This window comes from Stigmatopora nigra, chromosome 14 (assembly GCF_051989575.1).
Source record: "Stigmatopora nigra isolate UIUO_SnigA chromosome 14, RoL_Snig_1.1, whole genome shotgun sequence".
In the NCBI taxonomy this organism is placed as follows: domain Eukaryota; kingdom Metazoa; phylum Chordata; class Actinopteri; order Syngnathiformes; family Syngnathidae; genus Stigmatopora; species Stigmatopora nigra.
In genome coordinates, this window is record NC_135521.1 from 5,064,214 (window position 1) to 5,082,067 (window position 17,854).

Below are 17,854 nucleotides of genomic sequence, written 5' to 3' on the forward strand. Positions count from 1 at the left end.
TTTGTGAAATTATTGCCCAAGCAACAAAGTGAAATCAGCATGAGTTAAAAAAAAATCTAAACATTCAAATTCATTGATTTTTATTTTTCTTGAAAAATAATACATATAACATGGAAGTTTAAAAACAATTCGAAAATAATTATAATGCTACAAGAATCCCCGTGTTTCAACACCAAAAGAGGGAAATGTTTTACACAAAAGTATATACTATATTTTCATTTGCAGAATTGAGCACTCTTTCCCATGAGCTTGTAGCAGGGAAAGTAGTAACTTGATGGATGCAAACAGACAGACAATATTATCCCCGGACCAAAACAAAACAAACCATATACCACTAAATTGAACGGACTCAGTGAAGAAGAAAAAAAATGAATCCACCCGAGAAAAATAGATCTAAACAGTTTTGGAGCAGGAGTATCACAAAATTTCTCTAAACAGTCTCTGTACATAAACAAGAGTTTGGAAATAATAGCACCTGATGTCAAATGGTGGTCTAAAATGCACCATTGAAGTGACACCTGCTCCTTGGCTTATAACTGAATTTATAGAACAAAAAGATCTTGTTCCCCGATTAATGAGACTCCTTCTTCGTGTGTTCATGCAAACCTACCATGAATATGCCTTTACAACTCAGGGACTCGTCAAAAGTTGACATTTAAAGAATAACGACCCAAAAACTGCTGTGCGTGAGGCAAAAAAAGAAGCGACATGATCTTAAACCCAAGGTGAAATTCAATGAACATGTCTTTGAACACACCTCATTAATGACCTATATTTCACCCCCGCCCCCAACCAACCCCCCAAATAAAAAATAAGGAATCCTGAGTCTTTTTTTAGGTCAATTGTCCCTTTCGACAACAGCGGGTGATAAGCGAGTAATCGCTTTTGGTGTTAAAATTTAAAAAAAAGAAAAAACAATAGGCTCCCTCCTGCATCATAGCCTTTCCGTTGTACGGAAACGTCCTGGAGTTGCCACGTCTCTCGAATCCGTCCGTCTTTAGGATATTCTCTGGATGAGTTTTTCGTCCGACAGGCAATAAAGCGCGTTGACGGATAACTCTGAGATAAAGGATTCGCACGCTTTGCGGGAAACTCCTTTACAGCCTCGCAGGTCGAGTAGCGAGATGCAGGACAGACGGCGGAGATACTTTAGACACGTGTCGGTGAGCTTGCCGCTCCCTGTCACCCAAGAAAAAAGCACAGCGGCTAATGAGCCAAACAGGCCAGATGAAGCCGCGGGCTGTTGGTTTCTTACCGCACAAGTTGAGTTCCGTTAGCGTGTTCCGGGTGGACGAACCCACCGCCGTCAGCAGGTTGATGGAGTGGTCCGTGAGGCTGTTGCAATGGGAAAGGTCCAGCTTGGTCAAGTGGGGCATGTGGCGGATGACCAGGCGCAGGGTGGAGTCGCTGATGTCCAAACCGGAGAGTCGCAAGCACTGCATGGCTCTCAAATGACTGCGGTTGTCGCAGCCTAAACATGATAAAAGTCAAATTTAGCACTTTAAAAACACTAGCATAGGAAAATATGATCATGAGCTCTCAGGTGTACTCTCTGCATTTCCCAAAATTAATTGGAAACATTTTTAAAAAGGCACCTGGAGGAGTGACCAAATCCCTGATCTGCGCGTCCTTGACCCCGTCTGCATGTCGCACATCCAGAGAGCGCAGGAGAGGACTAGTAGAAGAACACAGCGCAGAAATGGACGTCCAGGAACAACCTGCCAGCATCAGATCTTTCAGACCTGGAAAAATCAAAGATCGTAGGTCAGTTGGTTGTTTCTCAAAAAATGAATGGGGTCAAACATAAATTGAACACTGGGAGAAAAAAAAAGGGAAAAAGGGAGTAAAATATTGACCTGGAAGTCGACCAACGAGCCAGCTTAGCTGTTTTTTGGAGATGTTGGTCCAGGAAAGATTGAGTGAAGCAGGTTGCCTCTTTATGATGCCCGTTAGCGCTTGGGGGGTAACTGTGCGTTTGATGCTCAGATCAATCTGGGTCCAAAGCCGCTTGTCCAGGCACCTGCACACCAGCACGTTATTACACTCAATGGCGGTTCTTTTGCAAAATTCCAAGGACTCACCATTTGTACCAGTTCTTGCAGACCGCCATGCACACACACAGATCTGCTCGACTCAAGTAGCGGAAGACAGACACCCAAACTTCCCTCTCGCAGTCGGGCCCGCTCCCGATGGCCTCCTTGTCGGCCGCCCCGCCTCCTTTCTGCAAGGCGGACAGAGGCAGGCGATGCGGCGGACGCTGGGAGGACGACGATGACGAGCCGGCGCCGTTGCTCAGCTTGTCCGCGCCGCTGGCCTTTTGGCGTTTAGCCACGCCTTGACCTTGGGAGGCGCGCTCGTGCTTGCCGGAATGTTTACTGGTGTGTCGGATGGGCGGTCTGATGAGAGTTTTGCCGCGGTTGGGCGTCGTGGACGAGGCGGCCGGCGGGGGAGCGACGGCCTCTAGTTTAGGGACGATGGCAGAGGGCGCCTTGGTGGGCTTTTGGAGCGTCACTTTGACCAACGATCCGGCGGCGTCCCGCTCCATCTCGTCGCACTCTGCGCCATTGGCTTTGGAGTCTGGCTGCTCTGCTTCATCTCCAATTTTGTCCCTACAGTGTGGCAGGTTCTCTTTATCGCCGGCTGGCCTGCCATTTTGCACCCTCTCTTCTTCGTCCTCATCAGAGGTGCTGCTTCCGTTGCTGCTGCTGCTACTACTGTCCTCGCTCTCTTCTGCTAATCCCCCCCGATGAAACCTCTCGCCCGCCATCCCTCGACCCGCTCCTCCTCCGCGAAGCCTCACCCCTCTGCCCCGCCCTCTGTGGAGTTCTCCCTTGGCTTGAAGGGTCAGACTGGGGGACGGCTGCTGCTTTTGCTGCTGCGGGGGTGGCTGCTGGGGGGACACGGTCGGCCTGGAAGTGCCTCCGAGAGAGGAGCCGCTGGGCAGGGCGACGCCACGACCCCTTCCCTGAGATAGTGTGTTTGCTGGAGAGCGCAGGCGAGACTGCAACTTGGCACGCTCCATTGCTTGTCTTTGCTAAGTGGAAAGAAATATTATTCGACACACATCCAAGTGGTTTCAGTTTGTGAAGAACTTACTGCAAGAATTTTGCTCCGCTCTAGTTTTATCTGCAATAAAGAGGATTTTAAAAAAAAAATCATTTTAGTACACATGAAGGTTGAATACTAGGTTGTACAGGAATTACAGTAATACCTCGTTTATCGCGGTTAATAGGTTCAAAGACCTGCCGCAATAGGTGAATATCAACAAAGTAATGTTTTTATGGTGTGCAATTATTATTATTATTTGTATTTTTTTAAACCCCCTGTACTGGGTTTATGAGTACTGATGCAATCCTTGGGCTGAGAACAAGTGGTAAAAAATGTTCATACTAATTTTTAGTCACAAATTATGGGTGCGCAGTATATCGAATACGGTAGATTTGGGTGGTCCAAGTCGTTCCGCGAAGTAGCGAGGTATTACTGTATAATCAGATATCCCCGAGGCTTACCCTTTTCTTGAGTCGAATCTCCAGGAGACTCACTCTTTTGCGGTTTTGTCGATGCTGCAGTAGCAGTTTCTGCGAGGGCGGAGGAGCCGTGGGTCGGGACGTGGGTCCCGATGACGCCCTGCCACGTCTGCCCCGCATCAGCTTCTGCCCTACACCGATACCTTCCCGATAAGCCGGTTTGGCGGGAGGCATCGATGTTGAGCTCTCCGACGCCTCACTTTCCTCCTCTTCCTCCTCCTCGCTATAAGTCTGCTGTGGAATAAAGACTTGCATTATTTCATTGTGAATTTTGGCGCTTTGAGAGCAGAAGGAAAAAAATGACTGCATACATCCGACGCTGAGTCTTTGCTGTTAAAGCACCTAGGACATTCCCAGCAGCTGGGTAAATCGGTATTGATTTTCCCCTCGCCGGGATCCTGACAAAAAAAAACAGCAAGAGTAGCAGCAGGCAGTCAGCGGAGAAGACAAAAACGGTTTGAATACGATTTGTTACATTTAAAGCAAAATGTACCTTCATGCATCGCCGATGGGTTATTCGTGAACAAACGGAGCATTCCATCAGTGTGTGAGTGCTTGGATGAGAGTCTTCTGCTTCCCCTTCTTGACAGATGGCACATCGGGCTGTATTTGGCAGAGCAGGCTAAACAAGAAAAAGAAAAAAAAACTAATATTATTATCGTATTTTCTGGCATATTAGACCCTCGAAAACCCCGGCTTATCCACTAACTCACCATAAGACACTGTCTCAAGATGCAGCCCTTCTTCATTCTTCCGGGGCCACCAAACTTTCTCATGTCAAGACAGAATTGACAGTCGCCGCACTCTTTCCTGCGGCACCCGGCACAAGTCTTGCATCGCACGCGCCGGCGCCTCAACGCGGAGATCCGCGAGGATTTGTTGGACCTCTGGCTGGAATGCTTGTGAAGCGGGTTGGCCAATCGGGGCCGGCAGGGTGGTGGTGGCGCCGGTGGGGGTGACGGAGGTTGGTACCATGATGGCTGTTTCAAAAAACAAGGCCAAAGTAATAAGTCCATTTGGTTGAAAAAGTGCTTTCAATTGTATCAATGTCATGACGTAACGAAAAATAGAAGGTTTTTACATTAAGTTCAATACTCACTCTTTTGGGCCACCTGACAATGGGTTCTCCAGTGTAGGACAGTTTGGCATTATCGGTTACATGCTCTTTCAGTACAGCCTAGACATAAATAGGGGTGTCGAAACAAAACCATGATGATATTTAGACCCGTGCAAATTCAGTTTGCGTGTGAAATAATGCATCATTGGACGGAAACCTACCTTTGTATCTTCGAGCAAGGCTTCGGCATTCTCGATCCCGGAAGGGATGCACTTTTTGTTAGCGGGCAATTCTTCCAGCTTCCCTACCAGGTTCCACAACCCTTCGAGTTCAAAGGGGGTCAAAGTAGATTGCGGTTTTGGAAGCACTTGCTCGTTTCCCTCCGTTTTGATCTCTTCCTCTTCAGTTTCTTTCGGTTTTATTTCAATGTCACCGTCGACGCCATTGGAGGTCCCGGTGCCCGTTTCCTCATTGATCCCGAGATCCGCTCGTGTCAGCCCTGCGTAGAGACATCTTGTCAGTTTCAAAGAGACGAGAGCAATAGGTAGCATTGTAGATGATACGTCGTCGGAGTCCTAACCTACGCCGAGGGAGTACTTTTGGAATTCAGGGGTGAGGTGTGAGACGTTGGTCAGACAGTAGAGGTATCGCTCCAGGACATACCAGCACATCTCATAGTAAAATGGGTAGCGAAACTTGGCTGGGACCTAAAGGGATCAAAATCGTTTTTTTTTAATCTCCCTGTGGAACCATAAACGAAATTCAGCATGATCAAATGTAAGGTTGCTGACCCGAGTGCGATCTTCAATGCTGTAGATGTTGAGCTGCATGGGAATGTTAAAGCTGTGAAGGAAATTCCCTCCAAAAACTAGGGTATCCTCAGGTGTATACACAGCATGGATCCACCCTGCAATGACCCACAGCGTTTTACCGATGGCGCGAGCACCGAGCCTGTGCGTTGAATTTTATTTGGGGACAAACCTGAGGGAATCAGGAAGGTGTTGCCCGGCTTGAGCTCGATTCTCTGGCAGTCATGACACTTGTCACCCAAGAAGATATCTCCCTGTTTTCCTGACAGGACCCAGTTTTCGTACATCTCCAGGTTTTGAGGACTTGGTGGAATCAACCAAAACACCTGCAAGAGTCACCAGTAAAATGGCATCAAAACGGGTGGAAAGAAGAAGAAAGAAATGCAATATTTCTAGTGACAATAGAGGTTTTGATCTGTTCGCCAACAACGTTTTGCTTGAACTTTTCCAGACGTGCTTGCTGACCTTTCCACCTCGTAGGATGTGATACCACACTGAAGTGCCTCCAAAGTCGATATGGAAATCCGTGAAGCAGCCCTGCACACTCATGAGACAATATCTGTAACAAGAGAAGAAAATATTAATGTGTATGTAATATTAAGGTGTATGTATATTTAAGCAACTGTGTGTGTACATTTCCCATCTTCCTAGATGAAACTTACTTCTGTACTTTGGGATAGTGCATGTCAACGATGGCATTGGTGGAGTCTCTCTGTCGTTCTTTAAGGTGCCGGGGCCACATGTTGTCTACCCAGTCAATCAGGTCCACCTGAAATAAATCAATAGCAGGTTTCGTCATCGAGGAAGCCAGCGGGAAGGAAGAAAAGGTTGACGTGTTCGTACAGAAGCTGGTCTTTGGACTAGATTCTCCAGTCTAGTGTGGCTGAACTCCAAGCTGATGACATTGTAAAGTTTCTCTCTTTCGGACGGCGGCGTCTCGTAGTAGCGCCGCCACTGCGCCATGGACATCTCGATGCCCTTCTGGGTGTTGACATCCATCACGTCGACGATACGCCGACTGCCTGCCGGGAGTAAAACGGTACTTTAATCAATAAGGAGACTTGAATGCCATTTCAGCCAAATATTCAACTGAATGTGTTAATATAAGTATAATGGCCAGGAGCTTACCAACAAAGACCTTGACATCACTCACGCTAAAATCAGAGTCTGGCATTCTGCATGAGGAAGAAGATAATAGCATTTTTTAATCCACATGTCCATTTACTGGAATATGATGTCAAGGTAAACCACTAACTGTATTCCAAGGCCTTCAGATTTCTCAAAGATGATGGGATCTCGAAGCCCTCCGCGTTGGATGTATTCAAAGTTGAAATCTGGGGGAGACCGTAAACAAATGCAACATTTCTAGCATAAAACCTTCCACCAAAAATGAGTACTCGGAACAAAAAAGGGTAAACGAGGAGAAGATGGATTAGCCAAGCCACCACCAACACACAAAATATTGTTTACAACTCTACAATAAATACTCAACAATAACACAAGTCTGAAACTTTAACAACCCATGACACGGTATGAAGGTTAGATGACTCACCTTTTCCCTCCATGTGTTTGACCAATTCAGAGCCGAACCTGCTACACTGCAACTTTTCATCCAGGTCAAACATCCGCCTCCCCTCGATTTCATCATCGGAGATTCCGTCATCCTGGTAGCGCCGGCGTGTGCCAGTACGCTAGCGAAAAAGAAGGAAGGTGACAATTTTACATTATTACGTTACTGCTGTAGAGTTCCTGCTTGGCACGCTCTACTGTACAATTATTTTTTAAGTATTTTTTTACAAGGACAAAAGTAATCAGACACGATGATGCGCTAAAACCACAATATGTCTTTATGATGTGCTTGGGGGTTATAAAAAGCGTTTTCCAGAGTTTAAATTGTTTCCCAAGATTAAGAAACAATTTCTATAATGTAAATTAACTATTGCTCGATACTGCCAGAATCCAAAATATAAATTCAGAAGCTCAGACCAGTTTATCAGGATACCAAATAATATTGTGACAATAGAACAGGGGTTAATCTTCCCCACATTGCCCCCCCCCCCCCCTGTAGACCCCCACCCCATCCACACTCTGCCATTCACCACATGTAACATTGTTTGGCTAGACAGATGGATCAAGCACAAAAAAAATCAGATATCCCAACCCCCCAAGTCTTTCTTGGGGTAAATTGCAGTCAAACTACTGTCTTCAAAACATTAAATAAAAAGTGCATTACAGTTTGTAATGAGCCAAAATATTGCTGTATGTTTACTGTTGCTCATAATGATATGGATTAAATGTTCCCGAGGTTAAATTACAGTTTTGTTTTTATGACTTTTGTCAACTATAGTCGCTACAATGGGGTTATTTTTTGGCATTTGGAATAAAAGATAATATCAATAACAGTTTAGAGAAAAGAAGCGGACAATTAGTGTTGAGCAGGTCATAACAACACTGTCAGGTCAGACAATGAACTTGACCCTATCTTGAACTTAGTTGTTTCATTGGTCTGGTTTTACGACCCACTCCAAACAAAACGCTAGTACGACCTTAGAGTCAGTACCCAACGCACGGAACCGCTTCAACAATCCCGATTAAGTCCGTAATCGTAACATCTCCATCTTCATATCGATCACGGATCGCTATCAGCTGCTTTATGATAGTCGGGAATAAATCGGTACTACTTACCAGGCGTTTGCTGTACCGCGTGTGAGGATCCTCCATGGTCTCTAAACGACAGGCAACGGATCATGAGAAGCAGTTAAAAAAAATACGATATCATCCAATGTCTTGGTTCCGTATTGACACTTGGATTCTTCTTAGTGGCGAAGCTAGGTACAAACAGCTAAGCTAAGGCTAGCATCCCGTGCCAATATTGTTTAGAAAAAACTGAAGTAACGTCCTGTAGTCTCGACGATCAGATATTTAAAGTGTTGAATTCCGAAAAACCTTTGCTTTTTACGTGGAGGAAATTACACGGCGCAACGGGCTCGCCCTGTTGCGATTTCTTTGATAAGTCGTCGCAAGCTACCTAGCCGATGTTAGCATTGGCAGTTCGGGGCTTTACCTCGACGTTGGGACGCCGTTTGGCCGCAAGAGCCGGAGTGACGATTCACAAGTTCCGTGTGTGTCGCTCCTTAAATAAGTTGGTCTTCATGTTACTTGGCCGCGGGGGTGCTGTATTATTCGTTTGACTATAAAGGCGATAAAGTTAGAAGGATTCGTCAAACCGAGCCGCCATTTTCAGCTGGTCAAACAACACATAAACCCGAGGAAAAAAAACAGCCTACATTGTAGAGCCCGCCCCCTTTTTGCAACGATGTTCTCATCTACATTAAATTCATTTCATTGGGCGTGGCCAATGTTTTTTTTTAAACTAGGATTAGATTTTTTTTAAATTTAAAAAGCATTTTTGGTCATCGTCAGTTTTAGACATTTAAAGGGGGGTATTTTATTATTATTGATTATTCGCATGTTTTCTATTTATGGAATATTATGAATAAAAGTATTAGTTAATAGGGTAAATCGGAGGAACGACACACACCCACCACCTGATACAACGAACAGTTATCATTTATTACATAAGATTCTCTGGGTGGACAAGCAGCCGGGGAGTGAATGACAATTTATGGCAAAAAAAAAAAGATCAAAAATAGAATTACACGCATTTTGAGCGCACGCACACACGCACAACACCATCACACACAATTCATAACATTTGTGACAACGAACAACTCTTAAAATAATACTTTTAGCTGTCAATTTGTAATCTGGATTTTTAAATCCTTACACGGGAGAAAATTAATCCCCTAATTTTGTATTGTGCAGAAAATATTCCTGACAATTTGACATGTGGGATCACATTTGTAAACACTAGGGGGCAGTGTACAGCGGCAAAAAACAGTTAAAAACATCACATTCTGATTCATACAGCAAGAAAACGGAGTCACACAACATATTTAAGGAGGTTGGGGGGCTCAGACCAGGAATGGACACTTAAAACCTATTGGATCCACTCATTTCAAGCAGGGTGAGAAATGTTTGAAGGAAATCCTCTGAATCAAAACAACAGAGATCTGTTATTTAAAATAAATATGGTGTTGAATATTGATGCATAATACCTCTTATGAGAAGAAGCTGTAGAGATAGGAGAAGACCACGATTCCAATGATGGCACAGCACAAAGTTATCATCATCTTTTTCTGCAGACACGGACAGAAAATAATTATTTGTACAGATAATTACAATTTGCACATTGACTGGGAATAAGGAGAATCAAGGGAATAAGTCTGTGTGTGTGTGTGTGTGTGTGTGTGTGTGTGGTGACCAATCACAGTACAGAAAAAATAAAGTGACCTACCTACATCACAGTACTTAGCCTTAAAAAGGTGATCCAAATGGGGCATCCAAGGAACCAGCAGTTACCTACATTTATTCAAAAATGGCTTAAATATGCATGAAAATAAAATGGATCAGATCCATGTTAACAATTTGGACTTTTTGAATGAATGCAATAAAAAGTATATTTGATGGGTTATGTTAAATGTTGATTATGACTAAAATATTTTCAATAAAAAGGTGACAGGTAGTCACCAATCAAAGTTTGAAATGTCTCTCATGTGGGTGCAACTTTATTAGCAAGACATTCATTAACAAGTAAATTGACAAAGATTTGAAATACTATTGGCACTGGTGGAGGGAATTGAGGACAGATAGCCCTTAAAAAATCAAAGTTAGAATTAGTTCATATAACCTTTTCTTCCATTTTGGGTGTGCTTGATTGTTGTGCCATCTTCAGTTTTTTTTAAGAGATTGGCAACAAACAAAAAGGTCATCCTGACAATTCATGGAAAATTGACAACGGGGCTTAAAGTGAAAGTGCTAAAACTCCCAAGAACCTTAACATTTCGGGTACATTGTGAAATGTGTCAAAGGCTCATAAAAGTTATGATAAAAAATAATAATAAAAAGCTGATCTGGGTATGGTTTGAGAAGACGGGATCATTTAGTTCATTAAAAGTCATTTCCCATCAGAGTGGGACAACCTTGGGGTCTCTCACCATGAGAGTCAAGGTGAAAATCCCTTTAGCTTCACATTCACTTGATCTTCCTCCAGATGTGGAACAATATTATGAATAAAATTTACATACGGTACAGCTGCAATAAAAGTCTTTCCTTTGGTTTTTGCACAAGGGGCTGATGGAGTGAAGATGAGGATGAGAATGATGAGTATGATGAGAATGATGATGATGATGAGCCAGATCCTGCTATAGAGTCTGTGAGAGGATGATGGCGAGCAGGATGACAACAATCACCGCTACGATGACACCGATAACGACCATCTTCTACAAAGAGGGAGAAGAAGATTTAGGACCATTGGGGAGCATAAAACAGGGTTTGTTTGTTTTTACTTTTGAATAATGGAGGTGAAAAAGAGGCACCCGCCCACAAGCGCCACACCACAAACACCTGACAGTAAGTCGTGTACACACAAAGCCTTGGTGAAAAACTCTTGTCCAAAGAAGGCCCAAACAAAGCCTTTGTGAAGAAGAGGAGGTCATTTGCTCCCGAGTTACTCACCCTTAGCAATCGTCTTACTCAAACACGGCGTCAGCTGCGCGTCAAGCCCACAGACAACCCGATTACGAGAGCTAGCAGGGCCAGCAAGACCAGAACAATCAGCACTACTTGCATCAATCTCTGTTGGGAAGTACACATAAATAATTGGCCTTTTACAGACACTTTCCATCGCGCAATGCTAGCCAGCACGACCACTGCTGCCTTTCGTATTCTATGTTTTTTTTTTTATTTGGTGAAGGGTATAGGTCGTAAATATACGAGTCTCCAAATCCTGAAATAAATACTAAAAAAACCCTGCCTTCATTTCTGCTCTGATGTCCTTAAAAGTGGAAAAGAATGACTGACTGATTGTACTCCTATTATTGTACAGTTTGGCTTTTTTACCCCAAAAAATGTAATTATTTGCATCAAAGATTGTGATCAAAAATATCTTTTAGGCATTTAATTCAATTATAATTTCAAAATCATTAATAGTATCACCCAACCCCCCCCCCCCCATTGGATGACAAGATGATCAATATAATTTTGATAGATTATGCTAACAAGCATAAATACATGTTGCATTTTCAGTCAAAATCTGCAATAACATGGATACGTAAATATCACCAATGTGGTGACACATTCACAAATGACAACAATTTCTTTAAAAAGACAAAAGAAAGAAAAGTATAGACAAGAGGATAGTCATGTGTGAGTGTGAGAGTGTGTTTACGGATATGTTTGGTCGGGTTCTGTTCGGGTCGGGGTACCACAAGGAACAAGCGGGATCACAACGAGCACTGGGCCTGATCTCCCATAGGCATGTTTTCACAGGAATTTGCTTATTTTGCACGTTCTCGCACTGACAGGATGTCAGGCAAGTCGAGTTAGAAATCAAGGGATGCTAACAAGTACAGCAAATGTAACACTATCGAGTTTTAGATTTTGCAATTCCTTTGCTACCAACAATGGCTAAAATAACCTTTACAAAAGGAATTAACCGGCTTAGTCAAGTCAGCATTTTGTTGTGTTTGCTTATTTTGCTCCTTCCCCTTTTTACAAGAAGTCCAATCCCTTTTGATGGGGAGGGCTGAATAAACATTCAATTGTCGAGCTGTACAGTTTGATCAAAAACGAGTTCCATGCATATGAGAGAGAATGGGAGCCACTCCATCGGTAACTCACGCGTCGAGCCTCCTGCTGAAACTTTGCGGCTTTCTTAGTGTCGGCCACGGCTCTCTCCACGAAGCCCACCGATTGGTCCATGTTGCTCTCAATCCGGTCAATCATCCCGCCCTTTCGTGGCGCACCGTGGCCAAAGCGGTCGCAAAAAAAAATCATTTGTTCATTTAAAAAAAAAAAAAGACATTCGAAGGGGCGCGTGGAAATGAATGGAAGGAAAAATGGTGGGCACGTGTGTGTGTGTGTGTGTGTGTGTTTGTGTAGAATAAGTAAGAGGAAAAACACAAGAGGAAGCCATAGTGATTATCAGTTGGCAGAGTGGCATTACCTTGCGTGCTTTGGTCTGGTACCTTATAGCTTTTTTGGTCTGCTCTTTAGCAACCATGATGTGGTCCACTGATTTGGAAACATTCTGCTCTATGTTGTCTACTATGTCGCCCTGGAAAAAAAACAAAAAACAAGTGACTTAGAGTTTCTTCAATGCAAATGAGACATTCTAAATATTTTTCCCACATTTGTATCCATTTTATATTCAAAGAAAGAAAAGTTACGGTTCAAAGAGCACAGCGACTACTTTATACGAGCCTTACCTCAATAGAGAATTGTCCTCAGAAAGCATGGTGTAAGCAAATATAGATCATGTGTCATTTATGTACAAAGAATCAGGTGACTAGCGTGAAAGCTAATCTGATGCCGAGCGTCTTACTAAGTGTTTTTTTCCCGTGGACTCACAAATGGAGGGATGGTTGGTAAAAGACGGTGAAAGAAAATGAGGGCAAAATAGCAAGCACGGCGCTGGAAAAGACAGAAGGGGAGGGAGACCCCAAGTCAGAGCGCGGCGTGAGAATTAGAAAAGTAGTCAGGGAGGTCACCAACGAACGGATGGATAACGGGAGGGCGATGAATTGGATTTGGGGCGAGCGTACCTGGTTTTCCACCAGCATGGCGATGTCTACGAACATGTCGTGCAGCTCCTTGATGCTACTTTCCAGGCGGACGATGTCTTTGTGTCGGGCTTCGATCTCACTCAGGGCTTGTTTGGAAATGCCGGAGTCCACAATCTGCAAAAGCATAGCATTTTCATCACTGCTTCCATTTTTTTTACTCCAAATGCCTCCTCAAATACTTCATGAAGTCACAACCATAGCTTGACCCCTTACAATATATATTTATATTCTATGTATTTGAGCAACATGCTTATTTATTTACTTACCTATTCATCTATGTCTAAAATGTCTTTTCCTGTGTCTGTATTCTCACCCTCTTGCTATTGTGACAATGGTATTTTCCCAAATATGGGATGATTAAAGTTTCTAATCTACAAGGGAGAATATTCCACCCGAATAGAGTCAGTTCAAAAAATAAAGATTGTAGCAAAATAAAAGTTGAGTGAAAAAATGTGCAAACAGAATTTCATGAGTAGTTAACTTCATGATTTGTCTTGTACTCTAAGAGAATCAAACTTGATAATATGTCTAATAGAATTAGGATACAAATGAGCCTATATAATCGTACATATCTTCTGGCAAGACTCAATAGGAAGCGACTTTTGAGCTCACGAGACTAAAAGCTAAACATTAACCGCTTAATTTTGCCTTTTAATGAGGCGGAAAGAAAGAGTTAAGGAGCAAGTCAAAGTGCGACATCACATGATGGGCGTACTCACCCCTGCAGTAAACACGGCGGCGTTGCCGCTCTCCAACATTTCCTCCAGCTCCTCGTCTGTCGTGGCCTTGCCGGCTGGTGAAAATTAGCCGTCCAATTGTTCCAAACAAAACCAAGGCATTTTCCCCGTCACATTTGTGCCAGAATTTTGGGCTTGACTCACTGATTTCTAACTGTCTCTGAATACGTCCTTTGCTCCTCTCCCTGAAGTCCACCTGGGCTTCGTTATACTTTGTCATGACCTCCACAAACTTCCTAGACAGAACTGCATGCTGGGAGAACGCCAAAATAAATTAGGAGAAGTAATTGACCGTTCAAAGCCCCGCGCACTTGACAGTACCTGTGATTTCCGTATGCGCATGTCAGCCGACACCCTCTCCTGTTCTTCGGATTCCAGGTTCCTCTCAATAGCTGCAGGGAATTAATAAATAAAAAATATAGAATACGGTAAGAATTGTGAAAGTGGTAAACTGACTCTTGAGTTTGTTTCTTGCGTTGTTTGCCATTTTCTTGATATCATTGGTGATGGCCTCCAAATCATCCTGCGTTTCTGAAAAGAAAAAACACGTTTTTGCTACTTAAAAGCACAATCGACTAAAATTGATCTCAATATCTTCCATTACAATCACAAATATTTTTTTAGCATCAGGGTGCCCAAAAAAGAGAAAATGAACTAAGTTTGTAAACAGAAAAGCAAAAAGATATTGCATTTAATATTCAAGAGGAAAGTATAAGCAAAATAAAAAAAATTCTTACTCTGGTCTGACGTGGGAGCGGAGAGAATGACTGAGAAAAGCTTCTTGACCTCAGCGACATTTTCGTCAATCTTCTCAATGCTGTTTCGGATGTCCTCGATCTGATGTGTACAAAAAAATCCCAGAAATGAAAGCACGACGTATAAAATGAGGGGGAAAAAAATCCACTTTAAAAATTCACCTGAGTGAAGAATTCATCCATAAAGGCCGCATTGTCCATTGCGATCTCCACTTCGTCGTCATCTTGATTGCACGTCTGGACAGCAAAACAAGAGCAAGTGTGTGAAAAAAATACTACACTTAACAGAATATATTAATAGTAGACATCTAAGCATCAAGATTGTTTTTGTTGTTGTTGCCCCGAGAGTACGTTTAAGAAATTTGTCAAACTTGTCATTTCAGCGCCCCCAAAAAATCTGTATTTAATTTATCACCATGTGCACGTAATGCATTGTTGTGGTGTATTTAAAGGCTGTGTTTAAATGTTGTTTTCTTTGTAAAAATGGCACAACAGTCAGCTTTTCTTCAAGACGTACATATAATCAGAATTCAGATCTCCCAGTAAAAGTCAGCGTTGCCATTGAGCAAAGTAACCTAAGGCTAGAGTAACTCCTAACACGTCCAATGTACACAGAAACACTTATTTAACACCAAATTTAGTTTGCAAAATGAGGAAGTTTGAAAACCTATTTCCTACTTCTATGTATGTGTGAGTGAGCGAGTGAATGTGTGTTTTCACGTAAAAATGTCACAAGTGCATTTATGGGAAAAAAATAAATAAAATCCAAATCCATATTAAAATAAGAGCCCATGTCCATACTAAACTAAAAAATCACTTTTGCAGATTGCTATGTATTACATCTCTAAACTACTTTGCAGAGCCAGCACAATGATTCAAAAACTATTGCTAATCGAACTATCAATCAAACTAATTCTAGAGACTAGATTAAGAGAATTAGGACAATCATTGTCCTATGCAGTTCAATTATTTTGTTGAGACAACATGGAAGGAGCTGGCTCCTTGTTCGGAGCTTTCCAGCAGTCTGACCCTGATTACACCAACCAAACATCTTACACGCTTAAAAAAACAGTCACAAGGTCAGTAAACACAGATGGCACAGCAGGTTGAACACACACATCTCTAAGCAACGTTGATGAATTGCATGGCCAAAGTAGAGGAGCTCAACCCAATTTGAACCAACAACATTTATGTCAATACAAGAAAACAAAACGCAATATGCCATAAAGTAGCATATTTTGCAGACTAAGTCGTATTAGCCCAAGTATTCACAATCAAGAGGAAACAAATATATATTTATAAAATAAAATATATCAGCAATCTTTTGAATTTCACAGACAATGAAAAAGGAGTTGGACTAAAACTCCCAGAAACCCAGCCAAACCATGGAAAAAGTGCGATTTATAGTCCGGAAAATACTGTAGATATCCGGTATGTGTACTCACATGAGAGATGGTACTCTTAAACTCTAATTTGGATTGCAAATGCAGCTTGGATATTTGACTTTAGTGGGAGTGGGAGGGTTTTCCATTGCCCTGCTACCTCAGCTAGCCACTTACAGAATATGAAACTCCCAAGAAAAACATTCACAGGCGTAAACCACTTTGATAAGAGCAAGTGCTCACTTCCTTTCACAGCCCTTTACTCAGCAATATCAATTCAGGAAAGGAATAACGCGCATAAAGCAGAATGAATTTGAGAGTACAAAAATGTGTGACAATAAAAAGCTCCTACGTTGGGATTCTTCAATGGAGTTTAGCCCTTATTCATATATTGCCAGACTCTTAAAATATGTAATTTCACATGTAAAACAAAAATGGAAATATTAAAAACCTTATTTTGCTTTTTTTGGTGTTGCATTAAATTGACTTAGTGGATTATTTTAAGGTGATATGTAGAAAATCTCAAATGTTGAATTATTAGGGAAAAATACTAATGGGTTAAAACGGAGTCGAGGTTACGCGGTGGCAATACACTATCCTAAAAAAAACAATATAATGATGATGGCTATAAGTTCCAAGCAATAAACTTCCCAGCATGCTTCAGGGACAATTTGCTTCACGTTTTCCTGTAAAAATGGCCAGCTGTGGGAGACAGCAGCCTGAGGTGATATCACACTAACTACTTCAAACAACAAATATTTAGCCAGCACTTGGCTGTAACTATGGCAACACATCCCAAATTGCTACACCACACAATAATATTATGGCCTCACCCCTTATTTTATTGAATCCTACAATTTACTCACTAATATTTAAAGTGTCAATGTGAACAATGCTTTTAAAAAAGCATATTCGAGCTCACTTTGATGTGTTTTCGTCGTGGGTAATGTGGAAGTCAGCCTTTGCTAACTTGAATTTAAGAGGAAGCAGCATTTAATCATGTTTTAACATCATGAGGGCAGGTCAAGTGAAGACCAATTAAACGTAACATGGTGTGTTTAATTACTTACTAATGACAGGAGTTAATTAGATAACCTAAACACGGAAGATTAAGCTATATAGCATGTTGCCAGATCATGTCACGTGCTAATTGATAACCAGAAATCAATCAATAGTATAGTATTTACAATTTAATTTCGGCTACATGGCGCATTCCACGCTTTTATTATGTTAGTTGAATTTAACATTAGACGAAAAGCGTCAAAGTTTCAACTTGTGTTTTCATTTACGCTGATTTCACTCGAATAAGGCAGTTTTATGGGCAGTGAAGTACAATAAAGCTTCTTATCATTGAAATGTTGCATTCTCCGGACTCACCGCTCTCAATTGCTCCAATCGGTCCTTCATCTTCGAGTGTGCAGAAAGAACACGTCGAAATAACAAATAATTAAAAAAAAAAAAAAGGAAATAGAGAACACTCGGCTCGGTTTCAGTTCTCAGCCGGTCGGCGAAGCCACTAGCTGTCCGACATGAAACCCACCGTCCGTGGCCTTGAAGGCGAATTGAAACCCCTCAAAAACTCCTGAGACGGTTGTTGGGGGGGGGAGTACTTTTTCCTCCAAACTGTAGTCCCCTCGTCGTTTTTCCATACAATATGGCAGCTGGGTTTGAAGCCAGTGCTTTCTCCTGTCTAAATCTCCTCGCTCAAGGGATTAAAACAACAGTTGTGTAGAGCGGTATAATCTGTCTCCACTGGCCACCGGCGGTAATCATTCTAAAACGCACTTTCAGGCTCGCGCGTGCGCAGATATGAATCCCAGAGCACAATGAAGCCACACCCACAGTCACCTGCGCTGCCGGTGCGTTCAGGTGTTGTGGGACGACGCACTTTCACATCCGTAA

At 42.4% G+C, this 17,854-nt stretch overlaps 2 protein-coding genes across 12 annotated transcripts; both read right to left on the reverse strand.

Annotated features, from left to right (window-relative positions):
* Positions 1 to 63: 63 nt before the first annotated feature.
* On the reverse strand, positions 64 to 8,682 carry kdm2ab (lysine (K)-specific demethylase 2Ab). The gene is made up of 23 exons (XM_077732226.1): positions 8,458 to 8,682; positions 8,079 to 8,119; positions 6,946 to 7,084; positions 6,649 to 6,727; positions 6,522 to 6,568; positions 6,237 to 6,415; positions 6,056 to 6,162; positions 5,859 to 5,952; positions 5,566 to 5,719; positions 5,376 to 5,491; positions 5,165 to 5,291; positions 4,806 to 5,083; positions 4,627 to 4,704; positions 4,241 to 4,507; positions 4,021 to 4,149; positions 3,839 to 3,925; positions 3,510 to 3,761; positions 3,097 to 3,126; positions 2,082 to 3,034; positions 1,857 to 2,020; positions 1,596 to 1,742; positions 1,256 to 1,471; positions 64 to 1,179 (listed from the first exon to the last, which is right to left on the reverse strand). The coding sequence occupies exons 2-23, from the start codon at positions 8,112 to 8,114 to the stop codon at positions 998 to 1,000; spliced, it is 3,861 nt and encodes a 1,286-aa protein (XP_077588352.1). The 5' UTR covers positions 8,115 to 8,119; positions 8,458 to 8,682; the 3' UTR covers positions 64 to 997.
* Positions 8,683 to 8,945: 263 nt separating this feature from the next.
* On the reverse strand, positions 8,946 to 17,784 carry stx3b (syntaxin 3b). Of its 11 annotated transcripts, none has more exons than XM_077732237.1 (12): positions 17,330 to 17,776; positions 14,733 to 14,807; positions 14,553 to 14,652; positions 14,272 to 14,346; positions 14,137 to 14,207; positions 13,960 to 14,068; positions 13,798 to 13,871; positions 13,058 to 13,192; positions 12,460 to 12,570; positions 12,135 to 12,245; positions 9,512 to 9,592; positions 8,946 to 9,445 (listed from the first exon to the last, which is right to left on the reverse strand). In XM_077732237.1, the coding sequence occupies exons 1-11, from the start codon at positions 17,357 to 17,359 to the stop codon at positions 9,515 to 9,517; spliced, it is 969 nt and encodes a 322-aa protein (XP_077588363.1). In that variant the 5' UTR covers positions 17,360 to 17,776; the 3' UTR covers positions 8,946 to 9,445; positions 9,512 to 9,514. The 11 variants fall into 11 exon arrangements, 10 of the variants coding, with proteins under 10 accessions (XP_077588363.1, XP_077588359.1, XP_077588358.1 ...); XR_013328549.1 differs by lacking the exons at positions 8,946 to 9,445; positions 9,512 to 9,592 and adding exons at positions 12,722 to 12,738; positions 12,838 to 12,926 and having other exon boundaries at positions 12,482 to 12,570; positions 17,330 to 17,772; XM_077732233.1 differs by lacking the exon at positions 12,460 to 12,570 and having other exon boundaries at positions 8,946 to 9,466.
* Between the last annotated feature and the right edge of the window lie 70 nt (positions 17,785 to 17,854).

Coding starts and splice junctions, on each gene's coding strand:
- kdm2ab (XM_077732226.1), bottom strand. CDS start 8,114: ATGGAGGATCCTCACACGCGGTACAGCAAACGCCTG. Junction 4,150..4,240: donor TCTTGAGACAGTGTCTTATG/GTGAGTTAGTGG, acceptor TTTCTTGTTTAG/CCTGCTCTGCCAAATACAGC. Junction 1,180..1,255: donor AACGGAACTCAACTTGTGCG/GTAAGAAACCAA, acceptor CTTGGGTGACAG/GGAGCGGCAAGCTCACCGAC.
- stx3b (XM_077732237.1), bottom strand. CDS start 17,359: ATGAAGGACCGATTGGAGCAATTGAGAGCG. Junction 12,246..12,459: donor ACCAGACCAAAGCACGCAAG/GTAATGCCACTC, acceptor GCGCCACGAAAG/GGCGGGATGATTGACCGGAT. Junction 9,593..12,134: donor TTCAGCAGGAGGCTCGACGC/GTGAGTTACCGA, acceptor CCGTGTCTGCAG/AAAAAGATGATGATAACTTT.